Source organism: Salvelinus namaycush, unplaced genomic scaffold, assembly GCF_016432855.1.
Source record: "Salvelinus namaycush isolate Seneca unplaced genomic scaffold, SaNama_1.0 Scaffold260, whole genome shotgun sequence".
NCBI lineage: Eukaryota > Metazoa > Chordata > Actinopteri > Salmoniformes > Salmonidae > Salvelinus > Salvelinus namaycush.
The window spans coordinates 98,383-112,612 of record NW_024059453.1 but is presented as its reverse complement, the minus strand read 5'-3'; the positions used below and the strand labels follow the sequence as shown (position 1 = coordinate 112,612).

The following is a 14,230-nucleotide window of genomic DNA, read 5'->3' as shown; positions in this document are numbered from 1 at the left end:
AACGATTGGAACAATTTATTTTATGGGTATGACTCATATTGTGGTACTCTATAGTGTATTGTACTGGGGGCTATGGACTGGGTGGAGTAGAAAGTGTTGCCATAGACCTCAGTCCCCCATAAAATAACACCATATATAGATTCTACAGACCCTAGTGAGTAATCCCAACACCACTTTTACTTTGGCACCTAGAATAGTTTTCTCCCTATAAACCAATATGTATTTCATATACAGTGTATTGCATTGGAGGCATTTATTTGACCTTGGAACATGTGTTGACCCCCAAACTGAATGCAAATATTACTTAAATATGAAGAACTGTGAGTCATGGATGATCTGGAGTCAGAACTGAGGGTGCCTGGAGAAGAACAGGGTGAAAATGAGTCTTCAGATGACGATGAATCAATCAACAGAAAACGAATCAAGAAGCCAAACCTTCCCCTGGCGCCTCCTTTATTTAAAGGTCATTTATAAAATGGAGTGTGTAGAAGAATATGTGAACCCTTGAGTAAGCTAAACCAGCTAGTTAGCTAGTTCAAGCTGCTGTTTACTGACAAGTACTACATACACTATATATACACAAAAGTATGTTGACACCCCTTCAAATTAGTAGATTCGGCTATTTCAGCCACACCTGTTGATGACAAGTGTATAAAATCGAGTACACAGCCATGCAATCTCCATAGACAACCATTGGCAGTAGAATGGCCTTACTGAAGAGCTCAGTGACTTTCAACGTGGCACCACCATAGGATGCCACCTTTCCAACAAGTCAGTTTGTCAAGTTTCTGCCCTGCTAGAGCTGCCAACTGTAAGTGCTGTTATTGTGAAGTGGAAACATATTGGAGCAACAACGGCTCAGCTGCGAAGTGGTAGCCCACAAGCTCCCAGACAACTGCCGAGTGCTGAAGCGCATAGCTCGTAGAAAGCATCCTCAGTTGCAACCCTCACTACCGAGTTCCAAACAGCACAAGAACTGTTCGTCGGAAGCTTCATGAAATGGGTTTCCATGGCTGAGCAGCCACACACAAGCCTAAGATCCCCGAGCGCGGTTCCAAGCGTCGGCTGGAGTAGTGTAAAGCTCGCTGTCATTGAACTCTGGAGCAGTGGAAACGCATTCTCGGGAGTGATGAATCACGCTTTAACCATTTAGCAGTCCGACGAACGAATCTGGGTTTGGCGAATGCCAGGAGAACACTACCTGCCCGAATGCATAGTGTCAACTGTAAAGTGGAGGCGGAATAATGGTCTGGGGCTGTTTTTCATGGTTTGGGGTAGGCCCCTTAGTTCCAGTGAAGAGATCTTAGCCTTACAGCATACAATGACGTTCTAGACGATTCTGTGCTTGCAACTTTGTGGCAACAGTTTTGGGGGAAGGCTCTTTCCTGTTTCAGCATGTCAATGCCCCTGTGCACAAAGTCCATACAGAAATGGTTTGTTGAGATCGATGTGGACGAACTTGACTGGCTAGCACAGAGCCCTGACCTCAACCCCATCGGGATGAATTGGACCGCCGACTGCCAGCCAGGCCTAATTGCCCAACATCAGTGCCCGACCTCACGAATGCTCTTGTGGCTGAATGGAAGCAAGTCCCCGCAGCAATGTTTCAACATCAAGTGGAAAGCCTTCCCAGAAAAATGGAGGCTGTTATGTCAGCAAAGGGGGGTACAACTCCTTATTAATGCCCATGATTTTGATGAGATGTTTGACCAGCAGGTGTCCACATACCTTTGGCCATGTAGTGTGTGTTAATGCCCGATTTATTGTTTTCATCTATACATGGGATGCTCTTATTTACCAGTAGCAATGTCTGTTGTTTCATTAGAGACACCCCGTGAGACTGGCTTTCACAAGACCACAAGGAACTGGACTCCTGATCCATCCCTGTAGTACAATTGATAACTATTGCTATAAATGCTAAAAATCCAATCTTACTGAAACTTATATCACTTTTTGGCCTATCCCTCTGTACTGGTATGTCTCTACTACTTTCACCACTCCTCCCCTTAACCCATCTTCCTCTCCTTTCTTCACTGCCTCAACATATGACAACATCTGCACTACCCTGGAAACCTCAACCTACCTCTCCTGCATGGGACAATTCTGATCCCCAGCTCCATGGGCACCCGCACAATTAACACATTCCACTACTTTCCCCAATACTCCACATTCCTTCGTCTCATGCCCTTCTGCACGTCCCACTCAGGTAACATACACATAACACACACATTTATAATATTGTATATGGACATCTCTCAACTTTTTTTTCTCCCTAGCTCTCTCTCGCTCTTCCTCTGTGTCTGTAAATATCTCCCTCTCTGTGTCTGTCTGGTTGGTCTCTGGGGAGGAGGCTTTCAAGTTTGTACGTCTGGACGGCTCTATAAGAAAGAAGAGAAAGGTACCCCAGAATGACCCACCCGTCAGCCTGTTGAACAAGCAGCTTTCATCTGGAGGAAAGCTTGGACTTACGCAACTTTGTGGCAACTTATGCACTACCCTCTGGAGTGCCTTGCGGTCTGAGGACGAGCTGTTGCCTTACAAGGCAGTGATGCAACCAGTCAGGATGCTCTCGATGGTGCAGCTGTCAAAACTTTTCAGGATCTGAGGACCCATGCCAAATCTTTTCAGTCTCCTGAGGGGGGGTAGGTTTTGTCGTGCCCTCTTCGCGACTATCTTGGTGTGCTTGGACCATGTTAGTTTGTTGGTGATGTGGACACCAAGGAGCTTGAAGCTCTCAACCTGCACCACTACAGCCCCGTCGATGAGAATGGGGGTGTGTTCGGTCCTCCTTTTCCTGTAGTCCACATTCATCTCCTTTGTCTTGAGTATTCATCTAATTAAATGTGTATGTGAACATGTTCCGGCTCGCCAGCCAATTATCATATTGATGAAAATCCAGTGTCTGTGTTATGACTAACGTATGATGTTACACTCATTCTGTTTTTTTATGATTTCTAATTCTTAATCTTCTATGATATGCATTTAACTCTGTAACACAACCGTGTCAGTGAATCACAGGAAGATTTTGTCAGAGTTGTCAGATGTTCCAAGGCTGTGACAATTGGCTCAAATCTATTCATGTCTTCAGCAAATTCTTGAACATTTCAATATTTTCCATCTTCTTTTGATCCTTTAGTGCACACAATCTCAGGAGGAGTTCAAGTTGGAAGATCTGAAGAAACTGGAAATCAGTATGTATACTAGGAAGAATATGATATCGTCAACATCTGAATGCTTTATTCATCATTAGTTGAATGTTTTGGCAATGTAATGTGTTAATTGTGCTTTTCTCTCAACAGTTATCAACAGTATTTTGACGTATAACAGAGATTTTGCTTTTGATGTGCAGCCAGTGCCCTTGAGGTAAATGAAGATCGATGAACCATCACAATGCAGGCCACTTATTGTCGTACCCAATGTAAATACAGAGTTTTTTGTTTAAGTACACAATAATCAGAACAAATCAGAGCAAATTATGGAGTAAAGCAAACGGTATTACTAAAAATTCAACAATGGCTTCCCCATCTGAATGACCTAATCTCCTAACATCATGCTGAGCCTGTAAATATTCAACAAGTAATCTAATGAATGAAATCTTACATTCAGGAGAATCCTTGCCCCAGGGGAGGAGGAGAACTTGGAGGTGGAAGAAGAGGAGGATGCTGCTACAGGAGCAGGCTCCCCAGAGTCCTTTCCCAACAGAGTACCAGGTAAGAACTCAACAAATACTGTGTTTTATTTGTAATCTATGGTGTATATAGAGCATTCATAATCATTGGTCTTTATTCTGAATCTGTTGACTGTGTAATTTTGCCATTGTTATTTTTTTGGCTTTGTGGCCCTGTTTTGAGTGCCTTTGTGATTGCTGTCTCCTCTGTTCCCTGTCTCTCTGCATGGCTTCGTCACTCTGTCCTCACTGCCTGCTCCATTCACAGTTTTGCAAGGTATGGTTTGGTTGAGAAGTAAGGGGCTGGCATGGGTTTGAATGGGTCTGTCTTTTTATAGTTTTGTCGTAGCATGAATATGATTGCCTACTAATGGACAGTTTGTTATTATCAAAAACCCTATCCTACTACTACTAGATAGCTTTAGTTGTTGAATCTACTTTACAATGTATTTTTTTTATAAGCATTCACCAAAACGTGTATGTCATCTTAGCCTTATCTGTTAGTCAGTCTACAACTTCTTCTGCTGCCTATTATTATATAAGTAAAATACTGCTGACAGTAATGACTTGAACAAGGATCTGTAAGTATAGACACTGGTTACGTCCCAAATGACACCCGATTCCCTATGCAGTGCAATATGGGCCCTGGTCAAAAGTAGTGCACTATAGTAGTGAACTTGTCCCCCTTGCCCATTTTAAACTTTTATTCTTATTGTAACTGCTTCGGGTAATGCAAGTTCTTGTGCTGTTAGGGGAATAACCTATGTTTAAATGTAACAATCTGCTGCTGTATTTTTTTGTTTTGTGTAGTTTCTTAATCATTGTACATAAACTGTATGTGTAAACATGTATACGCAGGGCCCAGCTGTAAAAGAGACCTTGGTCTCAGTCTGTGTTCCTTGTTGAAATCAAGGTATAATAATATAGGGAGTAGGGTTCCATTTGGGACGTTACCATTATCTTGATTTCAGCTGCATTAGTTCTGGGAACGTGGGAATATTTTCTGCAATTATTGTATCTTTAGAAAGTTACAGCTTTCATGTCTCCAACAGGTACATTGTTGCCACGGTTACCCTCAGAGCCCAGGATGTCGCTGCTCACAATAAAGATTGACAAGATTGGGCTGAAAGATGCTGGGCAATGCATTGATCCCTACATGACAGTTAGTGTGAAAGGTACTAAATGTAGGCTACATTGTTTACATTGCTGAGATGAGTTGCTTACATTCACATCTGAAATGGTAAGGTCTGAAACAGTGATAATCTAGAAAAATGTTAAAATAATTATCTCTGTTGAGTTGACACTTGACAGTACATTTTTATAAATATAATTTATTCCTGCAGAATAGCCCAAGTGAATCTGAACGTTTTGTTTCCCAACAGATTTGAGTGGCATTGATTTGAACCCAGTGCAAGACACACCTGTGGCAACCCGAAAGGAGGACACATACATTCACTTCAGCGTAGACATTGAGATCCAGAGACATATCGAGAGACTACCAAAAGGTAGTCAAACGTTCTATTTCTACTGAATTAGTAGTGGGGCCTCTATTTAGCCAGTATCATGTAATATTAAGCTAATACAGTGTCAGTTTATGTTCAAATCCTTGCAGAGGGATTGGGCAGACAATCGTTAATCCTGAATTGTGTTCATGTTCCGGGGGCAGCTATTTTCTTTGAGTTCAAGCACTATAAGCCCAAGAAGGGGTTTACCAGCACAAAATGTTTTGCCTTCATGGAAATGGATGAGATCAAACCTGGTCCCATTGTGATCGAGTTGTGAGTGACACATTTTGTGTTTTCCAGATTAACTTTCTTTAAATGTACTCACTATTTTATTTTAAGATGAAAATAAATTACATTTGATAACTATTTATTTTGAGAATCTCAGATTTTAGCTATTTTTCTGGGGGGTGGGGGGGGGTGGTTCTGGTTCAGTCTGCCCTTTGAATATACCGTTTGAATGAATCACTTATTTATGCTATCGGATGTCAGGTACAAGAAGCCTACTGACTTCAAGAGGAAGAAGCTCCAGCTCCTGACCAAGAAGCCACTCTATCTCCACCTCCACCAGACGTTGCACAAAGATTAATAACCGAGGTCACAGAGTAGAGCACATCAAGAAAGCAGAAGCGCCACAGAATTCCACTGTAGTCATCAGACATCCAGCAAAGTTTGGTGTACCGCCTCCCTATCCGCCTCCACTCACATCAACAATACTAAACCCAGCAGGCCCAAATGCCACAACCTCAACTCTGTGATAGGACGGCCCTGGATGACACATATTAACTACAGCGGTGACAACACACTACTGTATAATGCTGCTTCGTAACCAAGTGGGAGGTGGGAATTTACCAGTTGTGAAGTCGTAAATACCAGTTGGATGCATTCACGTGATTTGAACTTGTTGAGAAAAGATAATTTGGCTAATGGCCAACAAGCTGCCTAAACCATAAACTTAAAGCTACAAAATGCAGTATTTGACCCCTCTGGTGCCAATTAGCGATCACTTTTTTTCTCCTCTCTGCATGACGCTCAATGGAAAAGAAGAGTTGAGTTAGCAATTGGTACTGTATGTCAAACAACCAGCCTCGTCTTTAGTCTTCCTCTGCCTTTCCCTTTGGGGATGAAAGAGGATCAACATGGTCATAGGTGCTCAAGCGATCTATTGATGATGTCATATCCTGGTGCCAATTTCAAAAGATCTCATTGTGCCCATTTGACACTGCCACAGTGAAAATATATAACTGCCCTGTTCATTTACTTACATCCTTATCCCTGATCTGGCGTTATTTAATAGGTAAAAGTAATATATTGGGATATTTGCTTTAATCTATCACATTAGATGTGTGATTACTTCAAGGATGGGAGGAAGGATGCATTTTTTTAGCATTCAGAAAGGATTCTGAGATGCTATGATGTCATCCTGTTATAAAGGGAGTTGAAAAGGATGCTGCATGTAACTGAAGTTGACTTTGACCTTTGTTTTGAATGCTGTTCCCATCAAGGCCACACTGGCTAACCACTATTAAAACATTGTCTCCATTTTATTAATATTTTTTTTTTGTAATGGCACTAACTGAATACACTTATGGTGCTTTCAAGAGAACCGGGAACTCTGAAAAAAATTTGGTCAAATCATGACGTCAGTGATCATCGGGTTGGAATGTCAGAGCTCTAGAAAGTGCCAGAGTTCCCGACGTGGAATTCCGAGTTGGATGACTCAAAAGATTTCTCCCAGTCGGAGCTTGTTTTTTTCAGAGTTCCCAGTTGTCTTGAACACACTGAAGTCGGCGATTTCTGAGTTCCCAGATGTTTTGCTCACGGCATTAAGAGACACTAATCAGTGACAATTTACACTGCTTTCATTTTTTTTTTTCACTGGGCTTGTTTGACATTGCAGGTGACTGCTGACTGATATACAAATGACCTTGCATCATAAAATAAACGACTCATTATTCGTAGATCAGTTAGTCATAATGAATCACATATTTGATTCTCACTAACATAGCCACTGCCGCGTAAGACTAGTGAAGGCTTTGCAGGAGTGCCCATAGTAATTACCAGAATTACCCACTTAAATCAGGAATAAACAGATGGGTATTACTGTAGCAGTTATTGTTAGCATGTACAAAGAGAGCAAATTCAAGTGTTGGGTGTCGACAGAAAATCCACTTAGTCATCATGATTAACCTTCAGTAACTCCATTTATGGTGTCACATACTGTAGAAATGTACAATGTCAATTCAGACCTGGAACAATGTGAAAAACGTGATGACAAACCCTGTTCCTTCTACCTGCACTGTTACTGTAGACTAGAGCAGGGTTTCGCAAACTCGGTCGTGCCCCCCCCCCCCCCCCCCCTCCTGGTGCACATTTTGGTTTTTGCCCTAGCACAACACAGCTGATTCAAATAATCTAAACTTGATGAGTTGATTAATAGAATCAACTGTAGTGCTAGGGCAAAAGGACTGAGTTTGGGAAATCCTGGACTATAGCATAAGACTCATCAATCCCTTGTATGCCCTTACTTTTCCCTGTGTCATTCACTCAGCACCACTTTCAGTGTACAGTATGTTGGTGACAGGCAGAGCAGAGCCCCACTACACAGTCATTTGACAGCCTCGATAACAGTGTACATCATAACATTACAGATATGCCAATAATCACTCAAGTGTTTTGGTAGCGCTAAATATTGTCGGTGGGTACAAAGAAACGTTCTGGGACCTACAGAGAGTAAAACATTTCTAACCAAAGCATGCAATGATATACATTTAATGCAAATAGTCTTTAGTCACGTGCAATTTTTTGTTGTTATTTTCTTTTTATTGAAAATAAATAGATAAATGTGATGCATCCCTGATGTAACATAAGAACAAAAAAAGAAACAAATGTGAAGGTCATATGACAGGTGTTCAGTTAGTGGGTGATTACTGGCTTTTCACATGTAATACAACTACCCATACAAAACAAAATGCACTGTCAGACATTTCCTTTCAAACTAAAATGGATCACAAAAGTTGTCATATGCTTCATATGAACAATAGACAACTGCAGTACCTTTTACCAGTTTTATTAATAAAATATCCAAAGAACAGCAAATACATCTTTGACTTTCAACTTACACAACTTTCCTTTTCAGTTCATTCTGAAGAGAGTTTGGGGAAGAGTTAAGATAATATGGTACTTCTGAAATGATCGATCAAGCAACCCAAAAGCTTGGGGTCCATTTATTTTCAATAATTTCCACAGGAAACCATGATAACATTGTGAAATGAATACAAAATCAACATAATACCCTTTCAAAAACTTAAAATCCTCAGTCATACAATAGAAATGTTATTGCACAATAGGACTTGCAGAGTAACAAGCCTCAGTTCTACTCCTCTTCAAGTCGTTATTACATTTCAGACACGAAACATAAGACATTGATTTTCTGATGCTTTAATAGGAACACTAACTTTTTAGATACTTCTGTTGTTTGCAAGTATATCATATGATATTTATTTTCAGCCTATTAAAAACAAAAAGGAAAAAATAAAGAGATGAATCGTGGTTGATTAAATGTAGCCAGGTCGTTAACGGTTGGCAGGTGTCTAAGGCTCTGCCATGGCAGAGCTGACTGAGTCATGGGGGGCAGCTGTTGCCTGCTGGGAGCTGTAGTCTTGCCCCTGGCCCTGGGGTTCAGCGCCGGGCTGGGGGCCCACTGAAGAGTCATGGACATGTGGGACCTGTGGCTGCACAGGGAAGTCTTTGGGGCCGACATGAGGAGGGAATGGGGCCACCCCAGGGGGCAGGTGTCGGAGTGGGATGAAGTGATCAAGTGGTCCATAGTGCACGTAGGTATGTGGGGGTCCTATGGGTCGGGCCATAGGAGGGTAGAAGGAAAAATGAACATACAAATATAACACTGTAGTACCAACATAACAATAGCATTGCTAATCACAACTGAAATACTAATACCAAAGACTCAACTTGAGATAAAAGCTGGCGGCCAGAATTCACCACCTACCGAATGGAGGAGGCACCGGTCCATAGTGAGAAGGTGGAGGAAGGTACCGGTTGTGTGGGGAAGAGGGACCGTAAGCACCAGGAGGTTGAGGTCGATGTCCGGGTGGTATCATTGGACCAGGCGGGTGTCCGTTAGGCGGTGGGGGTCCAGGAGGCATCATGCCTGAGTGTCCGTTGTCTGGTCGGTACACGGGAGGCATGAAGGGTGGGGGAGGAGGGATGTGGTGGGGTCCGGGAAGAGGACGGTGGCAGAGTCCGGAGGGATGGCTGATGACTGGTCTGAGGCTTGAGTCGAGGGGGGAGCTGATGGGAGAGACCAGCAGGGAGCCAGGACCCTGAGGTCGAGGGTTCTGGAGGAACACCAAAAAATATTAAAACAAAGAATAGCAATAGGTCCATTGTGCTTGTAGCCCTGCTGCTGGCACCAACAATGAGAGACCCTTTCATCTGATTCAAACAGTTTCGTTAGGTTAGAACAAAACAAACAATTATGCACTGGTGAGAAAGACAACAATATCCCACAATAATAAGTCAAGTTACACAGTCCCACAAGAATCACACGACCAAGTTCCACACACTGATTCAGAATCAGGACCGTTTCCACAAAGCATTAACCTCAAACACACACAGCTTTAAATGATAACACATTTGAGATATCCATCAGGTAGTTGTGCTGAAGTTATGGCTTTGTGGAACAGTGTCACCAATTCATTCAATGGGGGTCAGAGGGAGGGTGTTGTAATATAGGGAAAATATAAAAGGAGCTTACAGACGGACCACGGGAAGCGGCAAAGGTCTTCAGACTTCAATGGGAGTAGGGCGGCAAAACGCAAGCAGTTTCGCAAGTGGCGCCGTTCGTGGTACTCACTCCAGTGAGCGGCGACGCTGGCTCTACGCTCAAGGCTTCAAAATATGCATGGTTGACCAATGAGCAGAGTTCTTCTCGCCAACCAACCAACCAACCAATGTTTTAATCACAACCGCCGAGCTGACAAAAACCGGGACCGCTGGCATCTACACACGGTAGGCAGAAATGTTCAGTTTACCGCAGCCCGTCTGTAAGCGCCTTAAAACAAGCAACCACGCATGTCAGAATCCAGCCAGCAATGTTAAGTCTGACAACCCTGTGACGCCACTACCCAGCTGACTGCCACTCCAGCCACTGATCCACGGCTGGGGTAAGCATGCTCACACACACACCCGCATCCCTGCCACCGCTGCCTCGAACATAATACTCACTGCCTCTGGGTTCTCTGTGGAGGCCTGGGCCTCAGCCTGTGACTCTAGTGGAGCGGTCTGTTTAGTGCAAACACACCCACATGATGGAGGAACAGGGGGGAGAGATGCACATTGTCTCAAATTGACTGAAACTTACCGAGCTGCACAGATTGCTTGGTGAGGATGTACGTGGGGCCATGGTGTCTGTGGAGGAACAAAGGGAAGAATGATTAGAGGAGATATAGGATAAGGGCTCGATTAGGGAATAATACCACATCAACCCTCATTGACAAAAAATACAATCCCTACCAGGTCTAGCAGCCACTGGGTGTTTGTGGTACGGAGAGTAACGGCGGCCGTGAGGGTCAGAGTGAGGTCGTGGTCCTGTCGGACAATAAATACACGGTGATACATCAACGTAAAACACTGCAATATTCTCAAATCTTCTAGAATGCTAACCTTGGCTCTCCTGGTTGTCATTAGGCACCTGACTCTAGACCACGTTACTGGTTCATGCTACCATCTATTTATAGCAAAGTCTGGTCTATTTGCAGTCCGAGGAAAATGTTTGGTCATGTCATGGTAGGATATTATTCTTCCAGAACTAGAAGTACCAGTATCAGAATATTTGAGATTCTTCAAAGAAGCCACCCTTTGCCTTGATGACAGCTTTGCACACTTTTGGCATTCTCTCAACCAGCTTCATGAGGTAGTGACCTGGAATGCTTTTCAATTAACAGGTGTGCCTTGTTAAAAGTTAAATTTGTGGAATTTCTTTGCTTCTTAATGCGTTTGAGCCAATCAGTTGTGTTGTGACAAGGTAGGGGTGGTATAAAGAAGATGGTATTTTACCAAATAGGGCTAAGTCCATATTATGGCAAGAACAGCTCAAAGAAGCAAAAAGAAACGACAGTCCATTACTTTATGACATGAAGATCAGTCAATCTGGAAAATTTCAAGAACTTTTAAAGTTTCTTTAAGTGCAGTCGCAAAAACCATCAAGCTCTATGATAAAACTGGCTCTCATGAGAAACGCCACAGGAAAGACCAAGAGTTACCTCTGCTGCAGAGGATAAGTTCATTAGAGTTACCAGCCCAAATAAATGCTTCAGAGTTCAAGTAACAGACACATCTCAACATCAACTGTTCAGAGGAGACCACGTGAATCAGGCCTTCATGGTTGAATTGCTGCAAAGAAACCACTACTAAAAGGACCCCCATAAGAAGAGACTTGCTTGGGCCAATAAACAAGAGCAATGGAGATGAGACTGACGGAAATCTGTCCTTTGGTCTGAAGAGTACAAATTTGAGAGTTTTGGTTCCAACCTTCGTGTCTTTCTGAGACGCAGAGTAGGTGAATGAATGATCTCCATATGTGTGGTTCCCACCGTGGAGCATGGAGGTGGTGTGGTGTGATGGTGCTTTGCTGGTGACACTGTCTGTGATTTATTTAGAATTCAAGGGACACTTAACCAGCATGGCTACCACAGCATTCTGCAGTGATACGCCATCCCATCTGGTTTGCGCTTAGTGGGACTATCATTTGTTTTTCAACAGGACAATGACCCAACACACATCCAGGCTGTGTGAGGGTTATTTGACCAAGGAGAGTGATGAGTGCTGCATCAGATGGCCTGGCCTCCACAATCACCCGACCTCAACCCAATTGAGATGGTTTGGGATGAGTTGGACCCCAGAGTGTAGGAAAAGCAGCAAACAAGAGCACAGCATGTGGGAACTCCTTCAAGACTGTTGGAAAAGCATTTCAGGTGAAGCTGGTTGAGAGAATGCCAAGAGTGTGCAAAGCTGTCATCAAGTCAAAGGGAGGCTACTTTAAAGAATCTCAAATATATTTAGATTTTTTAACACTTTTGGTTATTACATGATTCAATATGTGTTGTTTCATAGTTTTGATGTCTTCACTATGATTCTACAATGTAGAAAATAGTAAATATAAAGAAAAACCCTAGAATGAGTAGGTGTGTCCAAACTTCTGACTGGTACTGTGTGTATGTGTATATACAGTTGAAGTTGGAAGTTTACATACAGTTAGGTTGGAGTCATTAAAACTCGTTTTTCAACCACTCCACAAATGTATTGTTTACAAACTATAGTTTTGGCAAGTCGGTTAGGATTACGTTCATCTCTAGGAGACAGAACGCGTCTCCTTTCTGAGCAGTATAACGGCTGCGTGGTTCGATTACAGGCTCAAAATGGCCAGAAACAAAGACTTTCCTTCTGAAAGGCCAGCATCCCGGAGTCGCCTCTTCACTGTTGACGTTGAGACTGGTGTTTTGCGGGTACTATTTAATGAAGTTGCCAGTTCCTCAACGTGTGAGGCATCTGTTTCTCAAACTAGACACTAATGTACTTGTCCTCTTGCTCAGTTGTGAACCGGGGCCTCCCACTCCTCTTTCTATTCTGGTTAGAGCCAGTTTGCGCTGTTTTGTGAAGAGAGTAGTACACAGCGTTGTGCGAGATATTCAGTGTCTTGGCAATTTCTCACAAGGAATAGCCTTCATTTCTCAGAACAAGAATAGACTGACGAGATTCAGAAGAAAGTGCTTTGTTTCTGGCCATTTTGAGCCTGTAATCGAACCCACAAATGCTGATACTCCATATACTCAACTAGTCTAAAAGGAGGCCAATTTTATTGCTTCTTTAAATCAGGACAGTTTTCAGCTGTGCTAACATACTTGCAAAAGGGTTTTCTAAAGATCAATTAGCCTTTTAAAATGATAAACTTGGATTAGCTAACAACGTGCCATTGGAACACAGGAGTGATGGTTGCTGATAATGGGCCTCTGTACGCCCATGGAGATATTCCATTAAAAAAATAAAAGCCGTTTCCAGCTACAATAGTCATTTACAACATTAATGTATACACTGTATTTCTGATCAATTTGAAAAATAAAGGACATTTCTAAGTGACCCCAAACTTTTGAACGGTAGTGTATATTTTAAATATATATATATATACAAATGTATGGAATGCAGTAATCCCACAAGGGAAAGCAAAGGCTGAAGCTTTAGTAACCTAACGAGTTGCCACACACATATGATCTCACAACAGCTGAACACAACAAAAACACCACCATAGTACTGAAAGAGCAAGAGGGATGCAAGAGCGGTTATTCCAAATTGTGAAAGCAAACGAAGGCATGGGAACATTCTGGATCGTCTGGACACGCAAGCACAGGTGAGAAAGATAGGTATGGCAGTAGAGGGAGAAAAGATGGCAGTGAAAGAGACAGGAAAGAATGTCTTCGAAAATCAGAGAGGACGTAATTAGAAGACAAACATTAGGAAGAGGAAAAGGTCAAATGGGTACCAACTAGGAGCAGGATGAGAGCAGTAGGAAGAAAAATAAGGGAAATTATTGAAACACCACAGCGGAGGTAAAGACAGGGAAAAAGGAGAGGTGAAAAAGAAGCGGGGAGTCAGGGCTAACAAGGGTGAACAAGGGGGGGATGGTTGATTGGCTGAGGGATGGTACTGCTCGGCCAATCAGGGCCAAGGCTGTCCGGGGCGTGGGTTCAGGAGACTCACGGTAGGGCTTGTTCCTTCGCCCCACAGGGGGAGGGCACCAGTGAAATTCTTACAGGGCCTGTACGAATCACCTGTTTAGCAAAACCATTTAACAACAAAACACTCAGCCAAATACCACTCTCAGTCTCTCCACATTGGACCAGCTACAAGGAATTCAAATCAAAACCCCAGGAAAACATGCATTTCAGAGGGTGGACGTCAAACAGCAGATGAGGTATCAGACAGTCAAAAAGTCCAAGATCTAATTTGAAACGCAGTCACAGATGATATCCAACCGACAAGACAA

At 42.9% G+C, this 14,230-nt stretch overlaps 2 protein-coding genes across 2 annotated transcripts; one reads left to right on the top strand and one right to left on the bottom strand.

Annotated features, from left to right (window-relative positions):
• Nucleotides 1-327: 327 nt before the first annotated feature.
• On the top strand, nt 328-5,845 carry LOC120039224 (axin interactor, dorsalization-associated protein-like). The gene is made up of 8 exons (XM_038984709.1): nt 328-354; nt 3,137-3,191; nt 3,300-3,363; nt 3,607-3,710; nt 4,720-4,842; nt 5,050-5,170; nt 5,326-5,445; nt 5,662-5,845. Exons 1-8 carry the CDS (start codon nt 328-330, stop codon nt 5,756-5,758), a joined length of 711 nt encoding a protein of 236 aa, XP_038840637.1. The 3' UTR covers nt 5,759-5,845.
• A 2,135-nt stretch (nt 5,846-7,980) lies between these two features.
• LOC120039230 (cleavage and polyadenylation specificity factor subunit 6-like) lies at nt 7,981-13,973 on the bottom strand. The gene is made up of 5 exons (XM_038984715.1): nt 13,945-13,973; nt 10,705-10,779; nt 10,553-10,599; nt 9,179-9,527; nt 7,981-9,022 (listed from the first exon to the last, which is right to left on the bottom strand). Exons 3-5 carry the CDS (start codon nt 10,592-10,594, stop codon nt 8,763-8,765), a joined length of 651 nt encoding a protein of 216 aa, XP_038840643.1. The 5' UTR covers nt 10,595-10,599; nt 10,705-10,779; nt 13,945-13,973; the 3' UTR covers nt 7,981-8,762.
• Nucleotides 13,974-14,230: the final 257 nt, after the last annotated feature.

Bases quoted from the DNA above. Each gene is read 5' to 3' on its own strand.
- LOC120039224 (XM_038984709.1), top strand. From the start codon at position 328: ATGGATGATCTGGAGTCAGAACTGAGG. The intron at 355-3,136 runs GTGCCTGGAGAA...TTGATCCTTTAG, and splicing joins ATCTGGAGTCAGAACTGAGG to TGCACACAATCTCAGGAGGA. The intron at 5,446-5,661 runs GTGAGTGACACA...ATCGGATGTCAG, and splicing joins GGTCCCATTGTGATCGAGTT to GTACAAGAAGCCTACTGACT.
- LOC120039230 (XM_038984715.1), bottom strand. From the start codon at position 10,594: ATGGCCCCACGTACATCCTCACCAAGCAATCTGTGCAGCTCG. The intron at 9,528-10,552 runs GTAAGTTTCAGT...GTGTTCCTCCAG, and splicing joins CAAGCAATCTGTGCAGCTCG to AACCCTCGACCTCAGGGTCC. The intron at 9,023-9,178 runs GTAGGTGGTGAA...CCCGACCCATAG, and splicing joins ACCGGTGCCTCCTCCATTCG to GACCCCCACATACCTACGTG.